At 32.0% G+C, this 15,904-nt stretch overlaps 1 protein-coding gene across 1 annotated transcript in view; it reads left to right on the top strand.

Moving 5' to 3' along the window:
• HUNK (hormonally up-regulated Neu-associated kinase) overlaps window positions 1–15,904 on the top strand; it is a 131,320-nt gene that overhangs the window by 48,142 nt on the left and 67,274 nt on the right. Inside the window, exon 2 of the mRNA XM_074300784.1 lies at window positions 6,133–6,425. Coding sequence (XP_074156885.1) covers window positions 6,133–6,425 — 293 coding nt within the window. The remainder of the gene's footprint in view (window positions 1–6,132; window positions 6,426–15,904) is intronic.

Below are 15,904 nucleotides of genomic sequence, written 5' to 3'. Positions count from 1 at the left end.
CCACCCAGGCTTATTAGGAAAATAAAATGAGACAATATTTTTATAATAATAGCTTTTTATTTTTCAAAACATATACAAAGATATTTATCAAAGATATATTATCAACATTTACCTTTGCAAAACTCTGTGTTCCAAATGTTTCTCTCTCCTTCCTCACCTCTCCCATCTCCTAGACAGCAAGTAACCCAACATAGGTTCTTCTAAACATATTTCCATATTTAAATAATGAAACACAAGAAAAATCAGATCAAAACGGGGGAAAAATGAGAAGAAAAAAACAAACAACAACAAAAAAGATCAAAATACTATGTTGTGATCCCCAGTCTTCTTTCTGGATGCATATGGCTCTTTTCATCACAAATCTATTGAAATTAGCCTGAATCACTTCATTGTTGAAAAAAGGCAAATCCATCACAGTTGATCATTGTATAGTCTTGTTGTTGCCATGTATAATGATCTCCTGGTTCTGCTCAGTTCACTTAGCATCAGTTCATGTAAGTCTCTCCAGCCTTCTCTTAAATCATCCTGATCATTTCTTACAAAACAATAATATTCCATAACATTCACATACCTTAACTTATTCAGCCATTCTCCAATTGATGGGCATTCAGTTTCTGGTTCCTTGCCACTACAAAAAAGGGCTGCTACGAACATTTTTGTACATTTTTGTACATGTGGCTTTTTTCCTTTTTTTATTATATGAGATAATATTTATAAAGAGCTTAGCACATAGTAGGCACTTAATAAATTCTTATTCCTTCTTATATTTTCAGCACCTAATAAAACTTTGCACATTGATGTTATATAATATTATATATAATATAAATATTAGTTAAACTGAATTAAGCTTAGATGAATTGGATTTGATTGTTTGATTCTGATGATTTGGGATAGAATTCTTGCCAGTTAGGTTCAGAAAAGAAGTTAGTGAGATACATATCATTGAGTACCTTGAACTTTAGGTAGTGAAGTGGATAGAAGGCCAGTCCTGGAATCAAGAATTCAAATCCAGCCCCAAACACTAACTTAAACAGTTTTTCTAACTATAAAATGAGGATTATAACAACACTTACCTATTGTTTTGAGGAACAAATGAGATGATTTTTATAAAGCACTTGGCAAAGTGCCTGGCACCTAATAGACATTATTTAAATACTAGGTATTTTTAGTAGAAGTAGCAGTAACAAGTTAAAATGTCATTGTTGAAATGAATGCTGCCTAAAACAGGTTACCTTACATAAAGAGATTCATTATCAGATTGGGCATCTCATAAATATAATTAGTGGTGAATCTATTTTGCCTGCAAATCTCTGTGTCTTGTCATATTAAGGTGAATCATTTAAGACAAAAATCACTGATCGCATTTCCTTTCATTTCTCATTTTCTTTCCCCCTTATTAGAACAAATGCTGATTAAGTGTATTCTGTGATTAAGAGCAACATCTTATGTTTAATTTACTAACAATTCATAGAGCTTCTGTAAGTAGATTCTTGTAGTAAATATAACTAATGAAAAGAAAAATAATTAAGTTGAAGAAAATGTGGGAAAATTTGAAAACTAATGCATTGTTGGTAGAGTTATGAACTGATCCAACCATTCTGGAGAGCAATTTGGAACTATGCCCAAAGGACAATCAAACTGTGCATGCTCTTTGATCCAGCAATATGACTACTAGATCTGTATCTCAAAGAGATCATTAAAAAAGGGGGAAAAGAACCTAATTGTACAAAATTATTTATTTCAACTCTTTTTGTAGGATCAAAGAACTATTAATTGAGAAGAGGTCCATCAATTGGAGATTGCTGAGAAAGTTATGGTATATGAGTGTAATTGAATATTATTGTGCAATAAGAAATGATGAGCAGGCAGATTTCAGAAAAACTTGGAAAAACTTATATGAACTGAATGAAGTGAACATTCTACATAGTAACAGTAACACTATGTAATGAACAACTACGATTGACATAGGTCTTCTCAACAATATGATGACCCAAGATGATTCCATACCACTCATGATGGAAATGCTATCCACATCCAGAGAAAGAAATATGGAATTTGAATGCACACTAATGCAAAGTATTTTTTTATGGTCTTTGCCTTTTATTCTGTTTCTTCTTTTACAACATGACTAATGTGGAAATATATTTCCATGATTGCATATGGATAACCTTTATAAAATTTCTTGCTGAAGAGAGAGGGAAAGGAGGGAAGGAGAAAAATTTGGAACTCAAAAACTCATAAAAAATGAATGAAGAAAACTTTTGCATGTAATTGGAAAAATAAAATACTATTCATAATTTTTTAAAATAAATGAATATAAATGATGGCAATAATTTCTGGGTTTCAATCTCATCAGTTTGTGTTTTAAGAATTTCATTGCTAGGGGCAGCTAGGTGGCTCAGTGGATAGAACACTAGCCCTAAATTCAGGAGGATCTGAGTTCAAATGTGGTCTCAGATACTTAATATTTCCCAGCTGTGTGACTCTGGGCAAGTCACTTAACCCTAGTTGTCTCAGGAAAAAAAAAAATTGGTGATAAGAAGGTGAAACTTAAAAAAAAAAAATCATAGCAGATAAATTTAATCCAAATTTTCTTGTTCAGTAATTTTTCAGTTATGTCCAACTCTTCATGATCTCATTTGGGGTTTTTTTGGTAAAGATACTAAAAAGATTTTCTATTTCCTTCTTTAGCTTGTTTTATAGTTGAGGCACTTGAGGCAAATAGTGAAGTGACTTGCTCAGGATCACATAGCTAATAAGTATCTTGACAGATTTGAACTCAGAAAGGTGAGTGTTCTTGACTCTAAGCCCAGCACTCTATCCATTACCAAATAACTGCCCTTGAATTTGGTCTAGATCACAATTAAATCTTAGTATTTCTCCGTATCCCTAACCCCAGTGAGTCCCATGCCATGATTCATGTTCCTTTGGGAAGGTTAGAGGTGATGGCCTTAGTTTGGCACTAATGGAATCTTAGGCAGTAAATAATTACAAAGTATTCTGAGAGCATATAAATTACTCTGGGTATTCAAACACTTATTCTGTGTTTGAATGAAAGAATGAAAGGAATATTTGAAACAAACTAACAACAACAACAACAAAAAGATGGGAATTACCACTAAATCTTACCCCTGAGAGACAATATTATTTTTGCACTAAAAAAGTTGCTGTGTCTATTACAATTAAGGACTACTCTATCAAAAGACTGAAAGCAACCTTTTCTTATACTTGTTTGGCTTAATTTAGTGTGGGATCAGAAAAACATTTTGAAACAAAATGCAAGTCTTTATTGCCCAATTCCTCTAATGTCCATTTGACTGAGTTGATGTGTACATAAAAAATGTGCTATATTCTTTTTTCTTTATTTTTGCAAAATATGTTTTTTGCAATTACATGTAAAGCCATATATTTTAATATTGATTTTTAGAAAATTTTGAATTCCAAAATTTTCTTCTCCTTAATCCTCTATATTTCTATTCTCTGTTAGACAGTAAACAATTTGATAAAGGTTATTCATGTGCAATAAGATAAAACATATTTCCATGTTAGTCATGTTGTAAAAAAAAAAAGCATATTTTCTATCTTAACTTTAAAATTATCTTGGATCATTGTTTTCCTGAGAATAGCTAAGTCATTCATGGTTGATCATGATAAAATGTTGCTGTTACTGTGTACAGTGTTCTCCTGCTGCTACTGACTTCACTTTGCATCAGGTTTTTCTGAAACTCACATGTTCATTACTTCTTTTTTTAAATTTTCCGTTCACTGAACTTTTGTTTTTACAAACAAGTATTTTCATAATACAGTTCAATAAAAACAAGATGATTGCACATGAAACTGCAAATCTACCATTACAACTTGCTATTCTCTCCAAATATGTGTAAATTTCTTTTTTTTTCTTTTGTTTTTTCCTTTCCTTCTAAACTAGATACAATATCACCAGTAGATGCAAAAATTATACACACACACACACACACACACACACACATATATATATATATATATATTCTATCATACTTCTATTTATCATTTCTTTCTCTGGATGCAAATAGTGTCTTTTTTCTCCCCCCCTTCCCTCTCCTTCCTCTAGACAGCAAATAATCCAATATTTGCCAAACATGCACAATTATTTTATACATATTTCTACATTTTTTTATACTGAACAAAAAAAATCAGATCCAAAAGGGGGGAAAAATGGTGGGGGGAAAAAAAAAACTGTGTTGTAATTCACATTGAGTCCCAAAAGTCAGCTCAGAGTCATTCTAAAAACAATATTGCTCTTACTGTATGCAACATTCTTTTGTTTCTGTTTACTTCATTCTTTATCACATCATTTAATTCTTTTTGATGCCTTTCTAAAGTCATTGAGCTCATTATTTTCTACAACACAATAGTATTCCATCACAACCATATTCCGCAACTTGTTCAGTTATTTCTTATAGTATAATAGTGTTTCATTACTGTTATATACTACAATTTGTTCATCAATTCCCCAACTTGTGGGATATATTCTTATAAGGTTTTGTATTTTCTTCCCTGTCCTCCTACTCTCTTAGTCTCTATCTTCCATTCCCCATTCCCACATCATTATATATAATCCAAGTAAAATGAGTTTTTTTGAAAGGGATATTAGAGTTATCAACAATTTAGCATTAATCATTTAACAAAATGAAGCTATTGATTGTTTACTATTAAGAATAATCAGCATTCATAGGGTAGTAGTATAATCTAATGAGTATTAGATTAGTTGTAATGAGGAGGGAGCTTGAAGTTGGATCTTGAAGAATCAAGTTATTTGATTTAAATAGATATGGGGCAAGAGAGCACCATTCTAAGTGAGGGGACCTAGACCATAAAGATTTGGTATATTCAGAATGTGACACATTTAGGGAACCAAGAAGATAATATCCTGGGTGGGGTGGAGATTGAGGAGAAGTGGGAGATGATATTAGAAGAGCTAGGATGAAACCAGAATGAGGTAGGAGATTTAGAAGCTCAGAACTTATGTCATGAGAGAGTTTAGGAATGTTTAGTCTGGAAAAGTAAAAGCTTAGGCTGGGATTGAAGGGGACATGATTGTTATCTTCAAATATATGAAAAGCTGTCATGTGAAAAATGGAATTCGCATATTTTGTGGAACTGCCAGATGGCAGAAATAGGACCAGTAGGTGGAAGCTACAGGGAGACACATTTGGGCTTGATAAAATGAAAGACTTTTCAAAAATAAGAACCTTTCCAAAAATAAAATGGATCACCATTGAGGGGGTGAGCTCTCTGGCACTGCAGAGGTGGGTGAAGTAGTAGAAGGCTGTTTCAATATTAAAGGTAGCTTTATATATTTAAAAAGCAGAGGAGGAGTCTGGAAAGGAAAAAGACTAAAAATTCAAGAGAGAGGAAAGGAAGGACAGGGGAAATGCAGAAAAACAATATCCCTCAGGAGTGTTGGGAAATGAGGTTAGATAGATTTTTTTTTTTTAATGGAGTCTGGAGAACAGAAATAGAGAGTAGCTTTAAAAAGAAGTCTTTTGGAACTTGTGTTAAGGAAGAAAAAGATGGATCTAGTGACAGACGAGTTTACTTTGGCTAGTTTTAGGAGAAATGGTAAAGCCTTTAAAATATTTAGAAATAGACATAGAAGAGTTAAATTTTAGTGGTGCGGGAGGCATGAGCAGTAGAATAGGGAGGGTAGGCTTGGTTAGGACCTTACAATAGAGAGTTTTAGGCAACCTCCCCCAATGAAGAGGAAACACTGATTTTAAGAATCTGTGGAAAGTGGAAAATAGTGTAAGAAAAGGGTAAGAAGAACCAACTTGACCTATTACTTACTGGCCCTTGAATAACTTTTTTATTATGTAATCATTCTATAAGAGCAGTATGGCAAAAATAATAGTAACGCCACCAAAAATTACAATTAAATAACTTTGTTTTGTGTAATATTTTTCCAGTGAAATAGAGTATCACTTGAAGTTCAAAAGAAACACATAGAGGTGATGTGATTTGTGCTTAGACATATAGATAGCCAAGTTTCAGTTTTCTGGATTCCAAGTCTCATACCTTCCAGTTGTCAACCTCCATAAATCCAGAATAATCTTTACTTGAACCATATGATAGTAGCTTTATTCTTGATTTCAGGTGGCAGTGAAGATTATTGACAAGAAGAGGGCCAAAAAGGACACTTATGTCACAAAAAACCTAAGGCGAGAGGGGCAGATCCAGCAAATGATCCGGCATCCTAACATCACTCAACTACTTGATATCTTAGAGACAGAAAATAGCTATTACCTGGTCATGGAGCTGTGTCCTGGTGGCAACCTGATGCACAAAATATATGAGAAAAAAAGACTGGAGGAGCATGAAACCCGTAGATACATCAGGCAACTTATCTTAGCAGTAGAGCATCTTCATCGGGCAGGAGTGGTCCACAGGTAAGTGCCATCATTGTTATAATTATTACCTATAACTGATCAAATTAAATAGATTACATTATTGTTTGAAAGACTTTACACTTAATTATTTTTAAAATTTCATTATAATTCTTTTTTAAAAAAAGTGTTTTAATTTATGTAAAATGGAAAATCTTCCCCAAATCTAAAAGACTGGAAATTAAGCAGATTTCCATGTGAATATTCCATTTGAAGAAAATGAAATTGTTTCATAAATAGACACTGAAATTTCCTGGGTAGGCAAAGTGAATGTATCCAATAGAACTTATAGACAGCAAATTTAAATTTGAACTTAATTTATTTTTTACTTTTTGTCTTATTTTTAGAGGAAAATATTTTTTAAAAAAGCCATTGTCATGTACCCAGCAAAACATCAGGGAGAATTCAAAATATATAACAATAAATTTCCATTTCAAGAAAGCAAATAATAATAATAATAGAAGAGACTATATTCATTACTGTCCATCTTCCCTTTGCTTCCTTGTAGATTATTCTTTTGTTCTTTGCTGTGTACTTTTTACTTCATTCTTATTTTCCCCTTTCACCCCCCTGATTCCCCCAAAGTAGATTATAGTTAAGCACAGATATATATGTACATATAACTATATACACACACATATATAACAATATTAATGTGACTGATATACAACATAGATTTCTCTTTTAATTGAATATTTAAGTTTGATTTTGTCTGAGATCAATTATTACTAGCTCTATTTTTTATTTTCTAATAAATTCTACTCCTGATCCTTGTAGTGTTGGTATACATCTCTTATTTCCTTTATCTGCTAATTCTTCTACTTTAGTTCTGCTCCTTGACTTGCCTTCCTATTACTTAACCTCCTTCTACCCATGGACCCCTCCCTTATCTTCTCTCCCACACTTTCGTTCCCTCTTCATCCCATTCCCCTTAATCTACACACCTTGTCCCATTCCTGTTAACCTAAACATCCTTCTTTACTCCACCTTATCCTATGCCCTTCTTCCCCAACTCTGCTTTATCCCTTTTCCATTAATTTACCTACCTCATCCATTCCCATATCTCTATATACTCTTCTATACTCCCCTTTATTCTTTATCTTTTCCCCATTAATCTACATATCTTGTCCCCCTTCCATGAAGCTATATATCCCTCTATATTCCACCTTATATTCCCTCTCTCTCCTCTTATTTCTTTATAGATTTTGAAGGTTGGTCTATATAATCTACTTTTTAAAATTTTTGTTTTTATATCACAATCATTTCTTCTCATAATAGATCCTTCTATTATAAAAAGCACTAATAGTTAAACAATACTAATCAACTCATGATCTGCTTAATAGCACAATGCAAAATTCCATACCCATTGTCCATAACTTCTCTACCAACAATAGCAAAGTATTTACTGATTCCTAAACTGTCCTTTTAAACACACCTCTATCTCCTTCATTCTGAAAAACAAATAAACAAACTCTCACTTGATCCAACAAACCAACTGGCTATCATTCTATATCCCTTCTTCCTTTTTCTGATAAATGATTTGAATAAGTAATCCTCCATTTTCTTTTAAGTCATATAAATTCTGCTTTCTCACCTCATTCAACTGAAGTTGCAGCCTCTAAAGTTCCCAATAATCATTATTTTTTAATTATTTTTTTTCCAAATAGAGATCTGCCTTCTCTCCCTTCCATCTCTTGCCTTTCCTCTTTCCTCACCATCAAGAAAGAAAACCCAAATCTTCTATTACAAACATATATAGTCAAGCAAAACAAATTCCTGCATGGCTATATGCAAAAAATTTATGTCTCAGCCTGCATGCTGAGTCTGTCATTTCTCCTTCAGGATATTGGTAGCAAATTTTGTCATAAGTTCTCTGCTGAAATTGTTGCTCATTGTGTTGATCACAATGCCTAAGTTTTTCAAAGTTGTTTGTCTTTAAAATATTATTGTTATTGTATAACTCATTCTATTCACTCTGCTCATTTCGCTTTGCATCAGTTTATACAAGTTCATACAAGTCTAAAATTCCCCTTCATCATTTTTTCCTTTTCTTTTTTTTAATATTTATTTAAAACATTCATTTAAAACTTTTTTGAGTTCCAAACTCTCTCTTTTCCTCTCCTATCCCCACTTATTGAAAACAAAACAAAACAAAAGTTTATTATTTCTAAAAGCACAGTTTGTGCACTGTATCACATTTGTATGTTGTTACTTGTTCAGTTATTCTGTAAGTGATAAGCATTTGCTTCCAGTGAACTCTTTAATTGTCAGTTCAAATGACCAATTAATTCTGAGTCTTATTTTTTTTTTTCTATAGCATTTGACACTATTCATTATTTTCTACTTCTGGTTACTCTCTCCTTCTTAGGTTTGTGTAACACTATTCTCTTTAGTTCTCTTATCTGTCTGGTTTTTCCTCAGTCCTCCGAGAACCAATTCAAAAATTAAAAAAAGCAGACATTATTATATAGTTTGGTAGTAAAATCCATGTTATCATGTAAGTCTCTGCCAGAGCTTTCTTCTTTTATCTCTCTGTACTTTTTCATTTGATGATATTAACTCTCAGGGGTTCAATAATCATCTCTTTGTAGATGATTCCCTTTGTTGGTATTCAGATCTAGTCTTTCTTCTAAACTCCATTCTCATATCTCCAAGTTTTCCCTCTAATTGATTGTTTCATCTCCAGCTCAACATGTCTAAAGCAGAACTTGTTATTTCTTCACCCGCTTTCTTGTTACTGTTGTGGGTTCTACTGTAATACTCTGGTATGCAATCTTGGTGTCATACTCAATTCTTCACCCCAAAGACACCCTAAAAGACTTTAGTCAAAAAATATTGTGAACAAGAAATAAGGGTAGTTGCATCTACTTTGATTTCAAGGTGTGAGAATTTGGACAGTTCCCAGCAGGGGTACACATCCCATTAGTAAATTAGTAAATTGTTGGTCAGTTGTTTCAATTATATCCAATTTTTCATGAGTTCATTCTGGGCTTTTCTTGGCAAAGATAGTAGAGTGCTTTACCATTTTCTTCTCCATCTCATTTGACAAAACGAAGTAAATAATTAAGTGACTTGCAAAGGGTCACACAGCTAGTAAGTGTCAAAGAGGCCAGATTTGAACTCAGGAACATAAATCTTTCTATGTCTAAGTCTAATTGTGCTATCTAGCTGATCTTCATTAAAAAAAATCATTTACAAGAATAAAATAAAAATATAAATTTTCTTTCAATTTATGCATATTATTTTCTCATTTGCTAAGTTATTAGGACTTAGTTTTTTGGATCTAAGTACTTATAAATAGAATTGTTAGGTATTTCTTTTGGTCTAGGAATACTTTTAAAAATTTTACTGAGTCAATAAGGGAATCATGAACTGAGAAATTTTGGGAAACTTTTCCAATCTATTTGCCAGAGTTTCAAGAGCATGTTAAAAAAAAAAAAAAAAAACAACAACACAAAAGAATGTGCTCATCTGCAGTGGATAGAGCACCAGCCCTGAAGTCAGGAGGATTTGAGTTCAAATCTGGCCTTAGACAATACTTCCTAGCTGTGTGACACTGGATAAGTCACTTAACCCCAATTGCCACAGTAAAGGAAGGAAGAAAGGAAGAAAATTAAAAAAAAAAAAAAAAAAAAAAACCTGTTTGGTAACAATTTTCTTTTCCTTTAAGTCTTACTCAGACATAGGACAAGAATGAAGTATCATGTCCCTGAGATAACTTTCCAAAATTCCATGAAGTTTGGGAAGCATAAATCTTTTGGAAGGATTATTTTCACTTAGACCTAAGAAAATCCTTCTTTATGGTTTGTGGTTTGTGGGGTGTGTGTGTGTGTGTGTGTGTGTGTGTGTGTGTGTGTGTGTAACTGCAGATTTCGTGAAACCATGCTTTGTTAGAATTTTTTGAGCCCAGAATGTTCAAGGAAAGGAATATTCAGAAACATTAAATGAATTATACTATATTTGATCATGCCAACAATATCTTCATGTGTAGGTAGACTAAACAATCATAGTTCTGCCATTATTTAGGAAATGATAGACTCTTGGATATAACATTCATTTTTCTTTTAAATTATTAAAATAAGAAAAGCAGAAACCTCAACTATAAATCAGAGCAAAATTACTAACCTCACTGGTATTAGAGGAAAATAGCATGATGATGTTTATTCTCATTGTCAAAAATGAGACAAACATTAAAAAAAAAAAAAGAAAAAAAACTAATGAAAACTTTGATGTTCAAATTAGAACCATCCATAGGAAATTCTCAACAACCCTTTTAGAGTAATTTAAGCACAACTTTATCTATCTCAAAGCAATTACTGTCAAGATGTCAAAGGAATAGATGTAATGATATATCGATAATGAAAAGAATGCTGTTTTTTTCTTTGATTCTTAGTTTTCTGCTTCTACTCCCCACTGTCTTTATACATATATGCATGTACACATGAACACACATACAGTATAAAAATGCTAAATATTAAAAAAAAATTTTAAGTTAGGAAACCTCAGAAATATTTCTTCAGATTAGCAGGGGACTTCAACACTTTTCAACCTAGAAATCATTTTTCAAAAAATTGGATAGCATCTTGTCACAACTATTTAGACATCACTTTCCAAAACCCAGGTTAGAATTGACTATTTGTTGCCTATGACTTGGTTTCTTAGCTTTAATGAGCATATTCTATCCTTTTAAGTATGAGCAGTCTTATAATAGTCTAAAATTTATAATAATTCTTTCCTGAAGAAGATAAGTAAGATCTTTAATATAAATTATTTTATTGCTTTAATATAAGCTTTAAATAAAGCTAAGCTGTTCTTCACAAATTATTTTGAGGTTAGGTTTTTCAACCCAGGAGATGGAAATGGCAAATTAAAACTGTTCTTGATAGCTTTAGTAAGATTTGTAAATAAAGTAATTATATAATCAAATGTACTTAGAAGTCATACTTGTAAATATGTTTATAAAAGAATTTTTAGGGCTTTTTAATTTTTTTTGTGTTTAGGGAAAAGAATTCTGAATTTGCCATCTAAGGGTCTAAGGAGTAAGCCCTAGTTTTGGCCCTTGCTGATGTGTGACTTTGGGCATGTTACAATTAGTTTTATGGCCTCTTTTTCCTTATCTCCTCTAACATTGGAATTATAATATTTGCATTACTTACCATAAATGGTTATTATGAAGATCAAATGAGATCAAATGAGAAAGCTTAAAGGTATTTTACTAGAACATCACAAGTTTTATTAACTTTTCCATGGTCATATAGATAGTAAATTTGAGAAATAAAATTTACCCTAGGTTTTCATGCCTTCATGTCTAACATAACATCTGTTACTGTTTGGGACTGCTTCTTAGATAAATATATGTGCCTAATGGATGCATCATGCTTTTGAAGCATTTTGTAAATCATAAAATACTTATACAAATATGAACTTTTATTATTATAGGACTTAAAGATATCTATTACTATCTTATCACTAAATGTTTAATTTACCTAAGATTATCATAATACTAGTTTTTCATTATGTCTGAGTATTAAGTATTCCTAAACTATTTAAATATGACCTAAAATATACTTTCCTAGTTGTTGCAAAAATACAGATTAAAAATCTGATTTTTGTCATCCTTGCTATGGCAGTGCATACTACTACCAATAGCTTCATTTGCAGAGCATTTTAAGGTTTTTAAAGCACTTTACAAATATTATGACATTTGATTCTCATAACTACCTTGGCAGTGAATGGCATATTATCCCCATTTAACAATTCAGGAAATTGAGACATTTCACAGATTAAGTGATTTGCCCAGGGTTACACAGCTAGTATCTGAAGTGAGATTTGAACTCAGGTTTTCATGAGTCCTAATTCCAGTGTTCTATTCTCTGTACCATCTAATTGTTTCATATAGAAGTAAAACTATCTAACACAATTTTTAAATAATAGCTTTTTTATTTTTTAAATATATGCAAAGGTAGTTTTCAACATTTACCCTTGCAAAGCCTTGTATTCCAATTTTTTCTTCCTCTTTTCCCCCATCCTCTTTCCCTAGACAGTAAGTAATCCAATATGTTAAACATTTGCAATTCTTCTATACATATTTACACATTTATCATGCTGTACAAGAAAAATCAATTCAAGAAGGGAAAAAAATAAAAGCAAGCAAACCACAACAAAAAAGGTGAAAATACTATCTTGTGATCTACTTTCAGTCCCCATGGTCCTCTTTCTGGATGCAGATGGTTTTTTCCATCACAAGTCTATTGGAATTGGTCTGAATCATTTTATTGCCAAATAATTCTTAATTTAATGGGATATTGCATTTGGATTTGTAAGAAGATTTTGGTTTAAATTTCACTTCTGTTTTCCTTTATTTGGTTGTATGTGACCTTAGTCCTTTTTGAGTTTTTGGATTCTCATTTACAAAAGTAGCATAGTAATTACTTGTATGCCTTTTAGGATTGGTATAAGGAAAGTGTTTTGTGGACTGGAAAGTACTATATAAGTGGGAGTAATAATTATTATATGGATATGAGCTATTATTATTATTAAATCCATCACATTTTGCTGGCATAGAGCCAAAGCTGCTCTATCTTTGATGTATAGCATTTAGGTGTTGTTTGTTCTCACCATTTCATTACTGAATTTAGCACAGATTAAGATGTATAGCTTGTTTAAATGTAGCATCTCTTCCCCCACCCTCTAGTCTAACTTAGATGGCAGGATGCCAGAGTCTAGTCCTTTCCCTCACTGAATCAGAGCTTCTGCCCTTAACGTGCATTAAGAAGAACACTAATTCTGCAGAGAGGATAATTTGAGATTCATTTGTTCACTTAAAAATAACCAAATATACTCAATCAGCATGGCACAAAGATAGCACAGCAGCTTCTATGTCAGAAGAAACTAGTCACAGGACTGTAGGATGGAGGAAAGACATGAGGAAGCAGATCCAAGGGAGCCAAACCTTAGATTTCAGTGTAAAACATCACCACCACATCCACCACATCCCAGGGCACTGACCCTATTCTACCCAATATTTTAAAAGGGCTCGAAGCTTAAGAATAAAACAAAGGCAAGTAAAGAGAACTGATCTGAAGAACTGAAGAACTCCCTCTATTTATATAGGGTGTTAAGCTTAGCATTCCCTGCTGGATTTTGATTTGGGGGGGAAGTGAAGAAGGGGGAACTAGGAAGAAAATAGGTACCTTTTCAGAAGAGAGTAAGATATGCCCTATGTTCACATTCTAGAGCTAACTAGAAATGTGTTATCTTTTAAAAGAAGAAATATGTCCCGGGGGTAATGATTTAACTGTCAAAAAATATTAATACTTTTCTCTGTGTTTCAGACACCAGCTTACCATAAATATTTTTCATTCATTTGTCATTATTCTAAATTCAAACATTGTCTGCCTGAGAGAAAAATGTCCAAACTGGAAGTATTGCCCTCATGCCACCTTAAGCATGTTTTTAACAAGACTTTTTTTTTTTTAAGACTTTATTTTTTAAATTAATTTTATAGTTATAACTTTTTTTTTGACAGTACATATGTAGGGGTAATTTTTTACAACATTATCCCTTGCACTCACTTCAATTCCCAATTTTCCCCTCCTTCCCTCCACCCCTTCCCCTAGATGGCAGGCAGTTCCATATATGTTAAATGTGTTATAGTATATCCTAGATACAAATATATGTATGCAGAACCGAATTTCTTGTTGCACAGGAAGAATTGGATTCAGGAGGTAAAAATAACCTGGGAAGAAAAACAAAAATGCAAACAGTTTACACAAACCCAGTGTTCCTTCTCTGGGTGTAGCTGATTCTATCATCATTGATCAATTGGATTTGAATTAGATCTTCTCTTTTTAACAAGACATTTTGAAATAACATTTATAGAAATTTTGAACCAGAATTTTAAAAAAAATCTAAAAAGTTCTGTATTCTGGAGAAATATTTATTTCTTAGTATTTTCATTTGAACTAAGAATTATATTTTAATATACTTCCATAATGCTGAGTAATTTTCTATTGATCTTTTTTTAAAAATCTAAAATGTTAGGTAAAAAAGGTAAAATTTGTGATGTTTTTTCAAAAACAGTAACATATTATTCATTTTTTTTTCTTATTCAAGTACTAAATGGATTTGTAGAGGTTCATCACTTTCAACATCAGTTTTATTTTGAAAACTACACAGAATCAGGCAAACTGTTTTTCTTGTCACCATTGTTAGGTTGTTTTTTTTTTTTTTTTTTTTTTTTTTTTTTTTTTTTTTTTAACTAAACCTCAAAATAAAATCATTTGTATTTTTGGTATAATAGATTTGACATGTAGATATCTTTAAAAAGTAGTCCCTTTAATTTTAGTGATTTTAAACTTTTTATCCTGTTTCCTCATTCAAGTACCATTAATAAAATCCATCTTTTCTCTTTGCACCCAGATGATTTTTTTCTAGTTTTTCTGATTATGTATTATAGCAAATTCTACTGCACTTTTTTTTCTAATTTATTTAAAATGCTGTGTCTCCAAATACTGGTTTTTGTTTGTTTTGGTTTTTAACCACTCATTGTCAATCATTTCTTTTATGGTTTTCTACTACTCCCTCACTTGTCTGCATTTTTTAACTCTTCAGTTATATTTTTGAACCCCTTAGTAGACTTCTTTGATATTCCTATAAAGTTATTTTATCACTTTAGTGTATTCAATAACTTTTTGTTTCCCTTCTCATCCTTTTTCTTACTGTCATCTTCTCCATTATTTGTGTACTTAAACAATATCCTTGGTTTTGCTTACACTGATTGGTTTTCTCTTATATTTTCTCTGCCAACATTGACTTCTTTCATAGTATCATGAATTTAATGAGGGATGATTGGGAAAAATTGGGAAAAGAAAATATTAAAAAAAATTTTAAGGTAATTAATTACACTTTATTTCCTGCTTCTCTGTATCCATGTTATTATTATTATTTTTTTTATTCAATAAGATTTTATTTTTCCAGTTACATGTAAAAGTAGATTTCAACATTTATTTTTGTAATGTTTGGGCTTCCAAATTTTCTTTTCTTCCTCTCTACCTCCTCCTTCCCCAATACAGTAAGCAAACTGATCCTTAAGATCCTTAAGATTTTGTATTTTATTCCATAAGCAAGAAGGAGCTAGCTAGAGGTAGCTAAGTGGCAATGTGAAAAGTGCACTAGGTTTGGAATCAGAAAAACTCATTTTTATGAGCTCAAATTTGACTTCAGACTTGTTTGTCCTTTGTTCTTGAAGACAACCATGTTATCAGGGAGATTATGTCATGACACACAAGTGAATTAGATTTGAGGGAGGGAGGACTATGCAAGCCATAAGACCTAATGTAAGTTACTTAATCCTATTTGCCTCAGTTTCTCATCTGCAAAATGAGCTAAAGAAGGAAATGGTAAACTACTCCAGCATCTTTACCAAGAAAACCCCAAATAAAGTCACAAAGAGCCAGACATGAATCAAATGACTCAACAAT

The sequence above is a fragment of the Sminthopsis crassicaudata genome, chromosome 3, assembly GCF_048593235.1.
Source record: "Sminthopsis crassicaudata isolate SCR6 chromosome 3, ASM4859323v1, whole genome shotgun sequence".
Taxonomy (NCBI): Eukaryota; Metazoa; Chordata; class Mammalia; order Dasyuromorphia; family Dasyuridae; genus Sminthopsis; species Sminthopsis crassicaudata.
Note: the sequence above shows the minus strand (reverse complement) of the source record. Positions and strands in the feature narration are given on the sequence as shown.